The sequence below is a fragment of the Ictalurus punctatus genome, chromosome 15 (assembly GCF_001660625.3).
Source record: "Ictalurus punctatus breed USDA103 chromosome 15, Coco_2.0, whole genome shotgun sequence".
NCBI lineage: Eukaryota > Metazoa > Chordata > Actinopteri > Siluriformes > Ictaluridae > Ictalurus > Ictalurus punctatus.
Window position 1 is genome coordinate 20,573,502 of NC_030430.2, and position 18,600 is coordinate 20,592,101.

General features: G+C 41.0%; 2 protein-coding genes across 2 annotated transcripts; one reads left to right on the forward strand and one right to left on the reverse strand.

Moving 5' to 3' along the window:
- Positions 1–4: 4 nt before the first annotated feature.
- wnt10b (wingless-type MMTV integration site family, member 10b) lies at positions 5–5,016 on the reverse strand. The gene is made up of 4 exons (XM_017487697.3): positions 4,791–5,016; positions 2,933–3,195; positions 2,335–2,762; positions 5–1,743 (listed from the first exon to the last, which is right to left on the reverse strand). Exons 1-4 carry the CDS (start codon positions 4,862–4,864, stop codon positions 1,249–1,251), a joined length of 1,260 nt encoding a protein of 419 aa, XP_017343186.1. The 5' UTR covers positions 4,865–5,016; the 3' UTR covers positions 5–1,248.
- A 3,273-nt stretch (positions 5,017–8,289) lies between these two features.
- wnt1 (wingless-type MMTV integration site family, member 1) lies at positions 8,290–16,135 on the forward strand. Its single transcript, XM_017487698.3, has 5 exons — positions 8,290–8,996; positions 9,284–9,392; positions 13,185–13,438; positions 13,635–13,900; positions 14,000–16,135. Exons 1-5 carry the CDS (start codon positions 8,987–8,989, stop codon positions 14,489–14,491), a joined length of 1,131 nt encoding a protein of 376 aa, XP_017343187.1. The 5' UTR covers positions 8,290–8,986; the 3' UTR covers positions 14,492–16,135.
- The last annotated feature ends 2,465 nt before the right edge of the window (positions 16,136–18,600 follow it).

Sequence of the window (18,600 nt, forward strand, 5' to 3'; positions counted from 1 at the left end):
TAAGTGTTATAAAATAACATATAGTTTATTCACATTTTTACAACTTTTGAAGGGTGCACTGTACAAAGTCTCAGTAACGCTTTGACATTAGCTGGGTCTGTGTTGAGTTAAAGCACAGTCTTCCTTCCAGACTTTTTAGTGACAGATGCAAAACACGCACCAACTGTCCTCAGAGTCGAGTCACATGGTGCAGTGTCAACTAGCTGTTCATACAGCTGATCTGGTGTCGTTCCCCTCCTCAATCTTGTTCACTCTTATAATCGTCAGCCTCGAAGGAAACCAGGTTGCCCACTTTGAGCCACACTCTGAAAGATACTGATTCATTCCTAAATTTATCATTCGTCTCAGTTCTCTAGACACATTCTTGGTTCTGCAGCCACCGTACAAGAACAAAACTTCCAGCATGAAATCTCCTGCCAAAAATAATAGTTTCTAAAGTAAATTTGAACACAGGACAGTTTTCTGAAGGGGGACAAAGGGACAATTTATGTCATATTATAATTACTCTTACTGACCGTCATATATATATATATATATATATATATATATATATATATATATATATATATATATGTCTCAGTGTCACAGTAAAATGATTATCATTTCTGCAATTTTCTGCACACAGCCTAACACAGTGTATATTTATTCATTGCAGTATCTTAACTGTTTCTAAGCATTCAAGTCTTTACTGTCCAACCTCCATCGGTACAGGTTATATTCATATCACATCTGTCCTGCTTTACATTAAATTCAACCAAGTGGGCAAAAAGGCGCATTTTCTGTTCTCTCTGAAACTGCCTGGCTTTTAGTACCAGTTTTGTCATCTAAAAGATCATAAGCACAACTTGCAAAGATTTGTCATGGCGAGATCATTTCATTAAGCACACATGTCCAAATATACACATAACTGTATATGGTGGCATTGCCTTTCCTTTTCAGCAGTAATGCATTCCTGCTGCTGTGCCTCGTTATTGTGAAGAACACAGATGGCGTTCGGTGCATTTTCATGGCTGAAGAGCCCAAACAGTGGAAACAAAGCAAAATGACATGAGTCACTCCTCTCCTCAGTCTTTTGACTTGGCATTTGGAGAATAACAACAGCCACACAAAGCAAATGGAACCCAGATGAGAAGGCTGAAAGGAGAAGTGGCTAAACTGATACTGTTGAACACACACTTGGTGTGAGAGCGGTAGGCTAATGCCTTTCGCCCCTACTTGTCCAATGTTTCCATCCAATGATCAGGCCATTCACTTGCACACGTTGACCCACTCTGTGACCCTGCACTCATCACAGAGCACGTAGCAGCACCAGTGGAAGCGGCAGTGGCAGCGTTCACTGCGTGCCTGCCTCAGGATGTTGTGTCCACGGCCACAGCACAGCGAGTCGCATGCGTCCATCCCTGGACTACTCTTGTTGCAGATGCGGCCTTGAGTACCAGGCGAGTCCATGGACGCATCACGCTCACAGAAGTCAGGGGATTTCTCAAAGTAAACCAGCTCCCTGGAGAGGCTGCGCCGCCGAGGCCTGCCATGCTCCGACCCGGCCGCCCCTGCTGCTACACGTGGGTTAAACACACCGCTGTTCTTATTCTGGGAGTTGATGAAGACGGCAGATTGGAACTTCTGTCGCAGCAGGGAGCCCACCAGCCGGAACTCAGGAGACACATACCAGCAGGTCTTGAACTGGCAGCTTCCTGAGGTGCCATGACATTTGCACTTCCTTTTCATGTTGTCCGTCACTATCTGTTTAAAAAAAAAAAAAGAAGTGATATCTACATCAGTATTAAGCAATTGTGTCCATAAAGCAGGTTACTTTCTATAAACATGGCAGTTGTTCCATTCTAGCGATTCTTTCTACAAATATCAACACAAAATAAATACGTATAATGCCTGTTATAAAAATCTAAAGGTGGATGTTTGAAAGTGGGTTACTGGAAAATTCTTGAATGAAATGAAAATTGCAAACCTGAATTTATTGATAGATCTAATTCACTTCATGATGTAAAGACTTAACATCATGTCATTAACAGTACATAGATGGTTATTCTTGTTATTTAGTTATTCACCTTAAAGCATGTTATTCAGTAGCTTCTATAATTTATTACTGAAGTGAAACTAATAGGGACGGTTAGTAGTAACGAGAGTAAATAAACACCATTTTTTAAGGGTTAACCTTTTGAACTTTTTATACAAATTAAGTTGAAGTTGTTAGTTGTGTGTTTTTTGCAAGCGTGAGACCATGTTTGCTGTAAGACAGTTATAATTACACTGTACTAAAACATAAGCGCAATACTGTTTCCAGATAGGAAGCATGTTCCCTTCCTGTCACCATACCTGCCTGCCAACTCGATTGTTGTGCATCTTCATTCGGGCATGTATATCACGAGACGAGCCCCTGGAGTCCAACCAGTCCCTGGAAAAGCGGACACCAAAGCGAAGGTCATGGCTGCAGCCTCCCCACTCCCAGGTGTCCTGCAGTGATGTGAGTTCTTCTGGTTTGAGGAGTGTGCCAGGATGGGCAGAGCGCAGGTAAGAGGGTAGCTTGCTGTGGTTTGTTTTAAACTCAGGTGTGTGCCTCAACCCGTCCCTCTGCAGCGTCTGCAGCTGTAGCTGAGTTAGCTTGAGGCGGATTTTGTCGTCGTCTATCCGACGCTTAGCGTCACAGCCACAGCCACGCAGCTTGCCCATACTGCAGGCTGAAGCCACAGAGTGAGCCACACCAGCTGCCAGCAGAGCCAGAGAGAAGGCACTCTCTCTGAAACCTATTGTTGAGACAGAAAGACAGGTTGTGCAAGTTCTGCAGGAAGGACCCTACCTGGATTTTTATGAACAAAAAAATCTGACTCCTGAAACATTTCTGACCTGGAAGGTGATAAGTTCTCTAACTTTAACCAGTGATCATTCAAGTTTGTATTATTGACCCCACACTCACCCCTGTTGAGGATGGTGCTCTGGTGTGGCACCTTGCCATGGTTCTCCAGTGTAGAGCAGTTCCAGCGTTGGTTTTTGAGCTGGTGTTGGCATTCATGAATGGCCACTTGTATGCCTTGCAGGGCAGAGGCAGTCACATCGGGATTTCGGACGCACAGCCTCATCTGCCGCTTACTCAAGCCGGCCAGTCGCAAACACACTGCATTGGGGGTCAGAACCGGATCTCCTGCCACCTTCAGGCCAAGGATGTCGTTGCACAACACACTGGGAAAGAAGGCAAGCAATTAATCACACTGGCCAACAGAGCAACATGGGAGCGCTTCCACGGGGAGAGCACTATAATTTCTGACTGTGATGTATGACATTGATGAAAAGCTCCATATTTTGTGTTTTAGAAATGATTGCTGCTTTGTCTGGTTAATGGATGGAAAAGCACAAATAACTGCTTAAAATCCACATGCTTCTTGTATTCTTAAACTTAATACAAAGCCTTCTGATTATATGACCCACAAAAGTTATTCATTTCAAGCTGGAGAAAAGACAGTATTCTGCAGATGTCCAATGAATCGAAAACTGTGATGCTGCTAATCAGAGTTGAAGCTCTGCAGCATTCCTTTGAGTATAGCAAGCAGTCCCTGTGATGGCCCATTTTCAACTACAGTATGAATAGAAATGAATAAATATGTCTGCTGAAATTTATATAAAATGTATATTTACTATTCCCATAATAATGTTGATTAATTATCTATCATGAGTAGCTTTCGTTTCCACTTTTTTAATCAAGAAAAGATTTTTAAACATAATTAAAATCGTTACAAAATCATTACAAAATGCTTTTAGCATGTACACAGCACATGGGAATCCTATGTGGACATGGACTTTCCACTTTACTCATTGACATTAATTCTGCACAAAATTGGAACCATTCAAAAGCAATTATTAATGACCTTTAACTTGTGCTTCCTCTCGCTCCAGCCCCCCAGATAGAGTAAAGGCTATGGCATTACAAAGGATATTTTAATGCAGTTTTCCCTGGCATGTGCATTACTGGTTTTCATTAGTATGAGTGTGTGTGTGTGTGTGTGTGTGTGTGTCTGTCTGTCTGTCTGTCTGTGTGCGTGTGTCTGTCTGTGTGTGCATGTGTGTACGCGTCTGTGTCTCTGTGTGTGTCTGTCTGTCTATCTGTCTGTCTATGTGTGTGTGTGTGTCTGCGTCTCTCTGTCTGTCTGTCTGTCTGTGTGTGTGCATGTGTGTACGCGTCTGTGTCTCTGTGTGTGTCTGTCTGTCTATCTGTCTCTGTGTGTGTGTGTGTGTGTGTGTGTGTGTGTGTGTGTGTGTGTGTGTGTGTGTGTGTGTGTGTGTGTGTATGTGTGTGCGCGCCTGTGTGTCTGATTGGAAATGAGTATGGCTCAAACAGCGCTCACACTGGATATTACACTGGTGAAACTAATACAACTTTACACACTTTATAAACATACATAAGGGTTAGCTTTGACTGTTATGCGGGTTAAGTAGGAAATCTGAGCTTCCTATCAATCGTCAAACAAGACTACAGAATTTCACACACAGACATTTGCAGAATGCAGATAATAAAAGCTATCAAACACCCAGATGTAACCCTGACCTTATCCTTAATAACCAAAAGTAAACTTTTGGCTGTTTTTCTGCAAATCTTAAAAAATTGATCCCCACAAGGACAAAACTGTCAGATATTCCTATCTGGTCCGCACCAAGATATCAAAGCGCGCGCGCGCACACACACACACACACACACACACACACGCACACACACACGCGCGCGTGCACGTTAAAGGGAATCTTCCAGATGAAAACAGGGAGTTGCATCCTTTAGCACTTACGTAAAGGCAGGTGAGAGGACCGCGAGCGCCAGCATCAGCGTTCGGCCCACAGCAGCTTTATGGGACGCGGCCATCGCAGGAAGCGCTTTACCGGACGGGACATTAAAACGCCTGTGCGATAATTAGCAATTAACGGGGAATAAGCAGAGAAGCGGAGCTCAATACTACAGTGCGGAGTTGAGTGGTGAGCTCAAGGAGCGCATTGACTGAGGAGGAGGAGAAGCAGGAGGAGGGGGCCATGCACGGGTGGGCGGCTATTTCCACAGATTTACACTGAACTATTGAAAGGATCCGGTTACACTATTAAGCAAGTAATTTAAATGCCTTAATGGTTTTTGAAACGAGTCTGAAAGTCGTTAAATATTCGTTAAATATGAGCTAGGTATACTGCGTAACATGCTTAAAGCAAGAAGAGTTGTGACCCACGAGATTTATTTATCTAACAACATTTACTACACAAAGCCAAAAATAAAAGCCTATAGAATGATCCTTCTCCGCTTAATTGACCCTATCATCCAATTAAACAACTAAATTGGGGTTTGAAAATATATAATGGAGCCTCGCAGCGAAAATAGCCGTTTTTGAATCAACAACAGGCACAAATGAGCCCGGACAATTACAATAACCTACTATTTACATGTGCTCATAAGTTTGTTTCCACATGATTGGCGTGAATCATATATGCGATCACGTGTGGAAAACATGTGAAGCTGCAATTTAATGTTATACCCTGACACCGCACATGTAAACACATGTGAACCATGTGTGATCATATATGTGAGGGGAAATCATTAGAAAAATGACATCACATGCCCAACTTGTGAAAATAAATGAATCGCAGCCTATATCACGTGTGAAAAAAAAAAAATCAAACATAAAAAACACATGCCCTACAAGTGAAAATAAAAACACACAGGCTACACTAGGCTACATGTGAAAAATTTAAACGTGAGAATACGGAATCACGTGTGAAAAATAAAACCATATGCCATACATGTGAAAATAAAAACATGCGTGACATGGGAATGATGTGTGAAACACTGCCTTGTTGACACATGCGTAAATGTCAATTCGTGTGGCTGTTCTGTTGGGAGTAGGACAGGATAAAAAGTTCAGAATTACATGCATTTAGTTCAACACTTTTTTTGTGTGTGTGCAATGATAGAAGCTGAGGCTGGAAATGTGCGCATTAACCCGAAGAGCAGCAGCAGCAGCAGCAGCAGCAGGCAGGCGTGCACTTCTGTTAACAATAAGCGGCTGATGCACCAGTTCACCCACCCACAGACACTTCTCTGACTACACGCGCTCGCGCAACCGACTGACACTCTTCCACTTATTAGCCTATTTTGTAATAGGGATAGAAATGATTATTAATAGTGCCATTTAAAAAAAAAAAAAACTAAAATAAACCAAGCTACAGAAAGTGCTGAAGAAAAAGACACCGAACAATCAAGTGCACGTGCAAAACAATGAAAATATTACATCATATTCATAATTACTCCCTGTGTGTTCCGTGCATATTATGTTTTTTTTTTTTAAACGAATAAGAACGAGAAGTCATCTCATACATCATATTTTGTGCTGTATGATTTTGTTTTTACCCAATTCCAAAACACTATACACAAACAGAAATCAGAAATAAAGGTACCAACCCGAATTCTGATCAACCAAAATATAGCACATTCTCAGAAATAAAGGCACTTTTCCTTGTCGCAAGAGTGCATGTTTTGTACCTTTTGTACATTGAAGAAAAGAAAAAAAGGCATAAGGTAGGTTACATACTTGGACCTAAAGGTACATCATTTGCAACTTAAAAGATACACAGCTACTACAGAACAAACATAGCGTATTCAAGAAATAAAACAAATCGGTCTGTTATATTGTCACAACCATCATAATACTCTAAAAAGTCTAATAACGACCCTATAGCTACGTTTTATGCGCGCTGAGGTCACGACATATCGGAGAATCGGCTTATTTCCTTAATGTGAAAGCTAAGCCGCAAAGTAGTCGGATTAATTTAATAAAATTAAGTTAAAGCCATCTCTAACTACTACTAACAAGAGACACTGACAATTCCTCGTCTAATCTCCTCTGTTTCATTCCTTAATCTTAAGCAATAAAAAGTGCATTAGCATTTTTGTTGCTATGGCGTGTAAATTCTAAGTGGCTTAAAAAAAAGTGATTTGAAGTTGATTTGTGTATAAAAGGCACATATCCCTTTAACCGGATTGTCGTTAATCTGCTCCGAGTCGCATGAGTGCACCAGGAAACCAGTCTAAGCGCCTTCAAGAGCTATAGAGTGAAGAACAGAATGAAACACCCGCAAACAAAAAGAGCATTTCCTTCAAGTTGGCCATTTGGTGCAAACCTTCAGAGAAACCACTGAGCCTATAGGACTGTAGGATATGAATTAAACGCCAAATTCCCATCTCACTATACTGGTGATGGCGCTGAAGCTTGCCTGCAATAAAAGCGCATTGATCTGACCATGGTTAAATATTGTTTTTATTTTGGAGCAAAAATGATTTCCATGTGCATGCTTGTGATTTAAGTAGATTCAAATGTGGAGCGTCTGAGGTTGGCCACACTGATCAGAGCACACAATAAAACATTTAGGGTTTTTTTTTTTTTTTTTCAAAGATTATTATTATTATAGACAGCATTTGCATAACACGACCTCATGCAAAATCAGAATCGCGATAGAATTAACAAACGATCAAATTGCGCGCGGGTGGATAAGAATGTGAACTCCGAAGAATGTAGGAGGACACCACCCTTTTTTTTTGCCAACACCCTTTAAAAAAGTTCAACAAAAGCAAGACGGCACAAAATTTCCCTAGGGGTTGTTCTCAGTGCAAAAGATTTTTGATATATCCAGCGCTGTCTGACTGCTGCCACGGTTTCAGTGGCCATGCGCTGCATGAAGGAACGTCTGCCGTCCAGATGTTGGAAGCCATATCTCCACTTAGTTCCCTTCTCTAGTTCGTGTCACCCCTAAAACTTTTCTCTTTTTTTAATTTAGTTATTAATCCTCCTAAAACAACTGCCCTTTCATCCGTACCCCTCGAAACAACCCATAAAAATGTTCCACGAAACTTTCGATAAATGTTTAGAAAAATACTGTTAGGCTGATAAACTGTATCTGTAATAGGTATTTCCCCCAGATCCTGCGTAATTTACCTCTCGCTCACCTAAAATTTGTTACCAAAAACAAAATATGAATTTCCCCAAGGGACTGACTTTAGAATTATAACCGGAGTAGCCCTAGTAGCCATAACTCACGTGGAAAAATAAAATAAGGGATGATGAGCATTAGCTGGAGTTCATGAAGACTTCATGAAAACTTTATTTTCTGGGTGTGAGAGAGGGAGGAGACGCGGTTAAAGGGAGTAATCCAAACACTGTGGGCAAAAACGGGCCAGATTAGATGGTTCATATTGCGCTCTGTCTGTACTGTCCTGAGAGAGAGAGAGAGAGAGAGAGAGAGAGAGAGAGAGAGAGAGAGAGAGAGAGAGAGAGAGATGCTGCACACCCACTGCACTCTGCACACACAGCTTTTTACTCTGCTCATGGAATAAATCCTGCTAAATTACTAATGGAAGACGCAAAGACAAAGCTGGAAATAAAAATTTCGCAACTGCACGCATCATCTGACCCTTAATTGGATCTAACGGATGATTTTTTTCTCTCGAATGATATGCTGGTTTGTTTTTTTACATGCATGTTTTTTTATTCGTCCTGTTCTCCTCTCTCTCTCTCTCTCTCTCTCTCTCTCTCTCTCTCTCTCTCTCTCTCTCTGTGTGAGTGTGTGTGTCTGTTTTTTTTGTTGCTTCATTCATTGGTGCCTATGAAGAGATCCATCTTTTCAGTCCTTTTTTCAAAGGAGGGTGTGAGGAGGAGGAGGAGGAAAACTGAGGGAGATGAGTGCAGCAAATCCTCCTTTTTTTGTTCATCTCATAGCGCTCAATAAGTGAAGAATGTGTCGTCTATCACTCACCAAGGGGATCAAGTGTGCGGGACTGAGAGCAGCACACTGAGAGGAGCTGAGCGGAGCAGCATCACTTATCATCATCGTCATCATCATCATCATCATCATGAGCTTCTAACGGTGTCCTGCATCAGTTAATCACAGAAACGGACAAAAACCGTGTTAACGAAGAAGGGTTTTTCCCCAACACGTGTCTCTCTGTGTAATGTGGAGTGGTAAGTGCATGCATTTAAACATTTAAAGGTTTAATATATATATATATATATATATATATATATATATATATATATATATATATATATATATACACACACACACAGACACACACACACACACACACACACACACACACACACACACATATATATATATATATATATATATATATATATATATATATATATATATATATATATATATGTATATATTCTTAAGACCTGCTGAACACACAACTCACGTAAACACTGAGTGGTGTGGTTTAACACACGCTTCTCTCCTGTAGGTGCCATGCAGTTCCTCGCGCTGTTCACCGCACTGAAAGCCGCGTGCGTGCTGCTGCTCTCCTCCAGCATCTCCAGCTCAGCGGCGGCCAACAGCAGCGGACGGTGGTGGTGAGCTCTCTCTCTCTCTCTCTCTCTCTCTCTCTCTCTCTCTCTCTGTTTCTACATAGCTGTTCCTTATGATGATTATGGTTATGATGATGATAATGATAAAGATGATGAGGATGATGATGATGATGGGTAGGAGGAAGAGGATTCCTGAGTTGGACTGACGCAGAGTTGTCTCTTTTTTAATGGACTTTTTAATACAGTGCTCCAGGGTTGGACTCCCTTTTCTTGGTCTATTGTGTAGACCGGATTTCTAGCTACAGTATATACACTGTATATGGAGTAATTCAGCACTGAGGATTTTACACTTAGCCTATTAGTGCGCTGAATTCAATATGAGCGACCTGGGTAAATATCCTTTTTATCATTTATTAGCTAATCAAATCCGACAGCTCGAGATTACACGCAGAAATCAGAAAGAATACAATTCAATTTGATATTTTATGAAATAAAAAATATTTTATATTTTATATTTTACAAATATAAAACATCTGAAGCGCCAAGACATTTAAAATAAACCCTTTATTCTAGGTCCTATTGTATCAATATGACATTGTATTCATTTTCTGTTCGTGGCCTGGACTCGTTAAGTTGTTAAAACCTTACGAGTAGGCCTTTTTTCCCCCTAGTGAATATAGGAGAAAAATAGTTCAACCAAAAATAAATAAATAAATACACAGAGCAGGCCATTGCGCATTGCTCTCTCTCTCTCTCTCTCTCTCTCTCTCTCTCTCTCTCTCTCTCTCTCTCTCTCTCTCTCTCTCTCCTTGTCATTTTAACAGTGCGGCTTGAACGCGCGACAAAAATTTCTGTCCAATATGGGCTAAATTAAACGGGGATTTATATCATCAGTGAGGAATCAGTTCCCTTCCAGATCCGATTCATGCCGTATTCTCTCTCCTAAGGTGCTGCACATTCCTGCATAGGATAAAGCAATGTGCGCCCTTGCGGCCACATTGTTATAAACTAGGTGCTTAATAATGTGTTTTAATAGCACAGCGCTGTTGAAATCTCGAGTCTGATTGATTGGTCAGAAGGTGTTGATTAATTTTCTAGAACAGCAGCTTTGACAATAGTGCTGGCTGCCAAGCAAATCACAGTGTGATATTAATGCGCTGGTGTTTCTATAGTAACACAGAGATTTCTCTATTCACAGAGATTTGTATGCCAGACGATCTACATAATCCAACACTAATAAGAAACATACTAAAAACCTGCTGTTTTTTTGTTTGTTTTTTAAAAACAAACAAACAAAAAAAGTATAATCATTGATATGCTGAAGCTTTCTGTAAGGAGAGATTTATTTAAAATTTATGGACGGGAGTCTCCAGTAGCAGCACCCTGTAATGTTTTCCACCATGGGAAACTCTCAAGGACTTTGGTTTCTCTTGTTAACATGAAAAGTTGCATTTCTCTTATTTATTCCACGAGAGAGAAAAGACGAACTATAAATGGTTCAAAAAGCATAATGTATATTTTATCAATAAATTTAAAATGGTAATCGTTGAAAAATCACTGCAGTATACGAGGAAGAAAATATATCACATACTGTAGTATAATAGCACCTAATTCTGGATTATTTTCCTATAACAGCACGCTTTGTTTTAGTCCTTACTTATTGTGCACAAGGTCAGAAGCTCAAAGCAAGCTGCTCACTTCTTACATACACATCATGCCTCAAGTAGGACGAGCATCTCCTTGCCAGTTCATCCCTAAATACAACCCCAATTCCAAAAAAGTTGGGATGCTGTGTAAAACGTAAATAAAAACAGAATGCAATGATTTGCAAATCTCATAAACCCATGTGTTATTCACATTTATTCATTTGACATTTACATTCATTTTACATTTACATTTACATTCACAGTAGAACACAGAAAACATATCAACTGTTTAAACTGAGGAAATGTACAATTTTAAGAAAAAATAAGGTAATTTTGAATTTGATGGCCGCAACACGTCTCAAAAAATTTGGGACAAGAGCAATAAAAAAGCCGGAAAAGTAAGTGTTACTAAAAAAAACAAACAGCTGGAGGTTAATTGAGAACAGGTCAGTAACATGATTGGGTATAAAATAAGAATCTGGAGAAATCTCTCTGCTCAAGGGACAAGGGTAAAAATAAATCAGTATTGCATGCCCGTGATCTTCAGGCCTTCAGGTGGCACTGTGTTAAAAACAGGCATGATTCTGTAAAGGAAATTACTGCATGGGCTCAGAAACACCTCCAGAACTCATTGTCTGTGAACACAGTTCACTGTGCCATCCACAAATGCTGGTTAAAGCTCTATCATGCAAAGAAGAAACCATATGTGAACATGATCCAGAAACGCTGCCGCGTTCTCTGAGACAAAGCTCATTTAAAATGGACTGAGGCAAAGTAGAAAACTGTTCTGTGGTCAGAAGAATTGAAATTTTAAATTCTTTTTGGAAACCATCTCTTTAGTCCTCTAAACTAAAGAGAACTAAAGAGGAGCAGGACCGTCCTGCTTTTCATCAGTGCTCAGTTCAAAATACTGCATCTCCTATGGGCAGCGTGCATATCTAGAAAGGCACCATCAATGCTGAAAGGTATATACAGGTTTTAGAGCAACATATGCTCTGCCTCTCTAAGATACTCTTTTTATACCCAATCATGTTACTGACCTGTTGATAATTAACCTAATTAGTTGCAAAATGTTCCTCCAACTGTTTCTTTTTAGTAACACTTACTTTTACAGCCTTTTGTTGCCCCGTCCTTTTTTGTGACGTTTTTCCTTAAAATGGTACATTTCCTCAGTTTAAACATTCGATATGCTTTCTATGTTCTATTGTGAATAACATATGGGTTTGTGAGATTTGCAAATCATTGCATTCTGTTTTTATTTACATTTTACAGAGCGTCCCAACTCTTTTGGAATTGGGTTTGTAGTTTAAGAACAGTAGTCCCCTATACCATTAATCTTTTTACTCTGTGGGAGCACTGGTAAAGGTGCCCTGAAGCTGGAAAGGATAGAAAAAGTGGACAGTCTCAGTCTATAGGAGGTTACCAGTTTGGGTACTAGAAAACCCTTTACGAAAATGGAAGTGCGACAATTAGGCCTAAGATAAGTATAATGGAAAATTGGTTTAATATGTATTAATACAAAATTAAAAAGGTTTAGTAAGAATCCTTTTAGCCGTTTTGCTAATAACCCTGTACCACAGTCACATTAAAAGCACAGACAACTATTCTGATCAACAAATGTGAATTGGCTTTAAATATCATGCAAAGAAAATGAAACGCTCAGAACCAAAAGCAGCTTTGGTGGTCAAAAGCCTTTAATAAGCTAATATGTGATTAATATTTAATGTCACTTGACATTATTTATAGACTGAGTATAGCACTGGCCCATCTCCAGTCAAGTCTAACTTAATAGTTTGTGTTCTGTATAATTATAGCCTTCTTTTATAGCATAAAATTAACATTTATTTATTAGGTCAAGGTTAAGAAAATATTTCCTGTTTTATGTGGAGCATCTTAGAAACCTTACTCCTGGCCTTCTTGGTTGTAACTGTGCTCTGTAATTTGAACATCACCACAAATAATTCACTGTACTTTTATTTATTTATTTATTTATTTATTTATTTTACACATTTAATTGTACATTCTGAGTAGAGCATGCTATTTCAGGGAGTGAAAATGTGAAAGAATAAACATTGACAAATTATTTCACATTTCTTTCTTATTCTGCATAATCATAATGACAGAAATAAACAATGCTTGTGACACTGAGAGCGTACCTTAACGTCAGGCTTAACGTTGTCTCTTCTGCCAGGGGGATTGTGAATGTAGCATCATCCACTAACCTCCTCACCAATAGTAAGAATGTGCAATTAGCCCTGGACCCTAGCCTTGCTTTGCTAAGCCGTCGGCAGAGAAGGCTGATTCGGCAAAACCCCGGCATCCTCCATGCCATCGTGGCCGGTCTTCACACAGCCATCAAGGAGTGCAAGTGGCAGTTCCGCAACCGCCGTTGGAACTGTCCGACATCCCACACCCCTACAGTGTTTGGCAAAATCATCAACAGAGGTAAAGTTACCAGCTTGTATTTCATTCTGCACTCTTACATAATGGATCTTTTCCTCCACACACATAAATTATTGTATTATAAAGCTACTGTAAAGTGGAATTTAACCGTAAGAGCTGCTTTGACAAAATGACTTATTGATTTAGAAATATACACAGGGAATTCCTAGAATGAATGATGCGGTTCTTGTTTTGTCAGGCTGCCGAGAGACGGCATTTGTGTTTGCCATCACAAGTGCTGGTGTTACCCATGCGGTGGCGCGGTCCTGTTCTGAAGGCTCTATCGAGTCATGCACTTGTGACTACCGGAGACGAGGGCCTGGGGGTCCAGACTGGCACTGGGGAGGCTGTAGTGACAATGTCGACTTTGGCAGGATGTTTACACGGGAGTTTGTGGACTCCAGCGAGAGGGGCAGAGACCTGCGATACCTCATTAATGTACACAATAACGAGGCGGGCAGAATTGTAAGACACCGGTAATCAGTTATTAAAAAATGGTAAGCTATAATTATATGAATCAGCTAGGAGTCTAACGTTTTTTCCCCCCTTCCTTTTTTCCTCCAGACAGTATCCTCAGAGATGCGTCAGGAGTGTAAGTGTCACGGGATGTCGGGCTCCTGCACTATTCGCACCTGCTGGATGCGTCTGCCCAGCTTCAGGACAGTTGGAGACTTATTAAAAGACCGTTTTGACGGTGCTTCCAGAGTGGTGTACGCCAATAAAGGCAGCAACCGGGCGTCTCATCGAGCCGACCCCCGCCACCTCCAGCCAGAGAACCCTGCTCACAAACTCCCTTCTGCGCAAGACCTCGTCTACTTTGAAAAATCACCCAACTTCTGCTCCTACAACAGCAAAATGGGTACACTTGGGACATCTGGGCGCACCTGCAACAGTTCCTCACCAGCGTTGGATGGCTGTGAGTTGCTCTGCTGTGGGAGAGGGTATAAGACCCGGATTGAGAAGATCACTGAGAGATGTCACTGCACTTTCCACTGGTGCTGCCATGTGAGCTGCCTCAACTGCACCAGTACACAGACACTGCACCAGTGCTTATAACAGTTGCGGCAGTTGGCATTGTTCCTGAGATCATCAATAGGGCATGGAAGCGGTCAATGGCTTAGATTGACCAGGGTGCAAAAACAGAGAAACTGACAGAGATTTTGTCATAATGGGGATTAAAACATAAAGCAAATGACAAGACATGGCAAGACATACTGGCAAGATATACGATAATCAGCCATTTCCTTGATCTTATTTTTCTACGTCGAACAGCGCTGTCATTGAAATTGTACTGTGAGAGAAATCCTAAAAGCTGTGCATTTCTAAAGTGGTTGGGCACAAACCCTACATTTAAGCATTTACTGAAAACATTATAATAGTAGATATATAGTGTACCAAATGAAATGAATGAACTGCAATGGAGACTACTATGCACTGCTATCCACTATGGCACACAGAGAAGCTAGCCAGTTACTGAGAAGGATACAGTCCAAAAATACGTACGGATTTTGAGGCCAGAACCACCAGTCTCGGGGTTCTGCCATCTCCTCCCTCTCTTGCTCTCTGATTCTCCAGGGAGCAAGAAACTGGGAATCAGGAACTGGACACAAACTCTGACAGATGTTTCTGTGGCCAGGGAACCACAAGCATGTTCTCTCATAAACGGTGAAAAACTCCTACTGCAGGATAGTACTTTAAAATATCAGTGTGTTGTTTTCTTTAGCTGCAGCTCAGCGTTTCTTACAAAAAATATAATATTATGTCAAGTACATCTCAGGCATTTGCCGTTTCCCAATTTCTGTATAGTGTAGGAATTCTGGACTTCATCCAAATTCTTAAGATTTCCCACTCAAATTCAGCGTACTTCCCGGAAGGCTAACGATGTCCTTTCATTTTGTATTCGTACTCACTACTGTGTGGTATACCACACCGTGGTACTGATAAAGAATGGCTGCAAACAAACATTAACAAAGAGACCAGAAGTTTCTCGTAAAATGAATGAATGTAGTGACCAAACACTGAACGACACTTCTGAATTGATCCGCTTCTTGTGGGCGTACAGAGTGGCACTAATAACAGACAGCGCACAAGAAAAAAGGGCACCTGTACCACTATGTAAAATAAAATTATGATATAAGATATAAGATAATCTTGTAAATTACCTGCTACCTAGTTTACAGTGAAGCGTGGAGTGTGAAACCACAACAACTGTTTTGTATATCAGCTGGCAAAACCAAAATGTTGTAAATACTAAACATATAGATGAATATATATTTATGCTGATAAAACCTAGAAATTACGAAAATGATATAATCCAAAAGCAGAGTGAAAAAGCTAGCGATATTTTCATGTATTTCAATGTATTTTCATTCATTAGCTTTTTTTAAATTGCGTGCTAGATCACGAACCGATTTCGAAACAACGGCCCAGGATTTCTTTTCTCTGAAAACAAAAATGTTTTACATGCACTGAACATTGCTTTGTGTGTGTGTGTGTGTGTGTGTGTGTGTGTGTGTGTGTGTGTGTGTGTGTGTGTGTGTGTTTGAATAAAAAATATTTATTGTGATATTATAGAGAAGGGCAGTAAGAAGCAAAGTATTTTAGTATTAGAGCTTCTCAGTTTAAAATTTAGAAAAATGTTCATGTTGTTGTGAAATAGTGTGATAGTTAAATAAAGTTTATATTTTCAAGTAAAAAAAAGTGTCATTTGTTTTGAATATTCGATTCTGTTACTCAGTTTAATATAGAGAACATTCACTTACTTATCTCTCATTCATATCATGTTATAAAAACACAGCAAATGTGCCTTCTTTAAGATAAATCCACACTGCAAGTGCACAAGTCGATTAGATCCCTTAAACCTAAAGTCACTGCTGAAAGCACATGAGCAGGCCGCTCCACCCCAAATCCACATAAACCACAGAGAGAAAATGAGCGGTGCCAAAACACAGCGTCAATTCTATATGTTTTTACAACACCAAAGGTTTTGCTTCATTTATTTAATGTCGGTAAAAATAAAGAAATAATGACAGGACATTTTTCCCCCATCCGACTGGCGGGCGAGTGTGACCACAGGAGTTTGGATGCAGGAAGACAGTCTTCTCTCAGTCCGGCGAGGGTCGGCCAGCCAGAGAACCGCACAACCATGCTTATCCAACAGCTCACACGCCCAAAACACAGAAACAAACAGAGGCAGAGTGACAGAGGGGAGAATAGGAAGGACAGATGGACATGTCAGAAAGATGGCAAGAAGAACAGTGGCACAAAGCATCTAAGATGCAGGTATGCCTCTGAAAGATTGAATTAGGAACAGGAAGCCAGATGTCAGTGGTAGATTGATACAGAGATAGTTCAGAGAGCAAGAAGTATCTCAAGTCAGACTGCACAAAGAGCAAACCAGCGGTCAAATGACTGAGGGCTGGAGTGATGGAGAGACGAAAAGCCTAGGAGATATGAGACTAATGACAGACATATCCTCTGGCTCTATAATTATATTTATATATTTTTTAAAAGTATGCCAAGGCTGAAATTTATTATTCAGTTAACCAAAGATGTGCCGTTAAGTACATCCTAATAGCCTTGCTTGAAAGGGGAAAAAATGAACTGTGAGCTAGCAAAAATCGGTGCCGTGCAGGCCAAAAATGGATTTTAAGCCCAAGCGCCTTAGCCTAAGAGGTTGATGGGTACACATATGCTTTGGAAGGCTGAACGTGCACAAATACAGAGCATTAACCATGAGTGTGAGGAAAAGAGATGATTGGGAAAAGGGATAAAGAGACTAAATAAGGCGGCATTCCCAGGCACTGAAGGGATGAGGGAGGCAGTGGAGGGGTACTGTCATTGTGGGAGTGCTGAGGAGTCAGTGATAATTAGCTCAATTAGTGACAAAGGCAGTGTAATAAATACCGACTTAGTGTCTGGGTCCCTGCTGTCCTCTCGCTGCACGGTTTGTGATGCAGCCAGGGACTGATGGACAATTCATTAAACCGACAAAATACCCCACCGTCCAGGCGTGACGCTGCGAGTTAGCCCCCTACTGGCTTCGGCCATTGTTCTAATTGTCTGGGTTGGAGTCGCTTTCTGGCCCTCTTCTCCTTACCCCCTCCTTCGTTCTCTCCTTTCACAAAAACCCAAGGAGTTAATGCCCCTACCTAACTCCGTAAGTAGGTGATCGGCAGGTTGGGAAGAAAAAAATGGAAAGAGTTTCTTGGAAGGAGGGAGGGGTTGGGTTCTTGGTGGGATTAGGGTCCAAGGGTTGCCTGGGAGTGCGAAGACCGGCCCCGATCGGAATGTCAGAGAGATGAGTCCAGAAGCTCGGATACGGGACAAAGCGAGAGTTAATTAGGAAAGATTGAAGGGGCTGGCGACAATGGGCCGCCACCCGAGTCGAGATGAAATTGCTTCCGCGGATTATTGGGGAGCAAGTGTGTGGGTTGCGGTGACAGGGAGGGGAGACGAGGGGGTTCACGTAGGCTGGGATTGATGGCTGCCCCTCTGCTTGGGGAGCAGGGGAGCGAGCAAGGCTGACCGGCTGTTCCCACAGTCTGCTCTCCTGCAGCCACCTTTGACACGTAGGCCTGCCAGGCGGCAAGCAGGGAGGGAGGCTGGGAAAGAGAGATGTGCTGAACCGAAGCACAAAAAAAAACACAAGCCTTCAAAAAAACATAAATTCATCATTTCTATCAGTGCAGGGAGAGTGATGAGACAAGTGAAGAAAAATGAAGATGGAGAGAAAGAGAAGGAAGCTTAGATGAAGACACCAGAAATGCAAAGATAGATGTCAGAAATTGGACTTTTGTTCTTGTGTATTTCTGGAGTTGAAGGAGAAGATTTATTAACTACCCAAAAGAAGCTCAATATCTTTTTTAACTTCAGAAAACAATAAAACCCCAATTTAATAATGTGTCTCAAAAGGAGCCTTGTGAAGCAACTTAACAAAAAAGAACCAGCAGTGGTTTGGTGCTAATTGAATAATTGCATAAATTAAATCAATTCCTATGTGCCAAAAGACTAAACCACATTACTCTGGACTGAGTAGATGTTGACTGAACATATTTCAGAAGGCCACTTTTATTCAGAGTTTCCACTGGTGCTTCTATTAGCAGAGATTTTTCAGAAGTGGTCTCAGGGGAGAAAACAGATCAGTTATAGTAGGTATGTTTGCA

Bases quoted from the DNA above. Each gene is read 5' to 3' on its own strand.
- wnt10b (XM_017487697.3), bottom strand. From the start codon at position 4,864: ATGGCCGCGTCCCATAAAGCTGCTGTGGGCCGAACGCTGATGCTGGCG. The intron at 2,763-2,932 runs GTGAGTGTGGGG...TCTCAACAATAG, and splicing joins GAGCACCATCCTCAACAGGG to GTTTCAGAGAGAGTGCCTTC. The intron at 1,744-2,334 runs GTATGGTGACAG...TTTTTTAAACAG, and splicing joins ACAATCGAGTTGGCAGGCAG to ATAGTGACGGACAACATGAA.
- wnt1 (XM_017487698.3), top strand. The intron at 9,393-13,184 runs GTGAGCTCTCTC...CTCTTCTGCCAG, and splicing joins AACAGCAGCGGACGGTGGTG to GGGGATTGTGAATGTAGCAT. The intron at 13,901-13,999 runs GTAAGACACCGG...TTTTTCCTCCAG, and splicing joins ATAACGAGGCGGGCAGAATT to ACAGTATCCTCAGAGATGCG.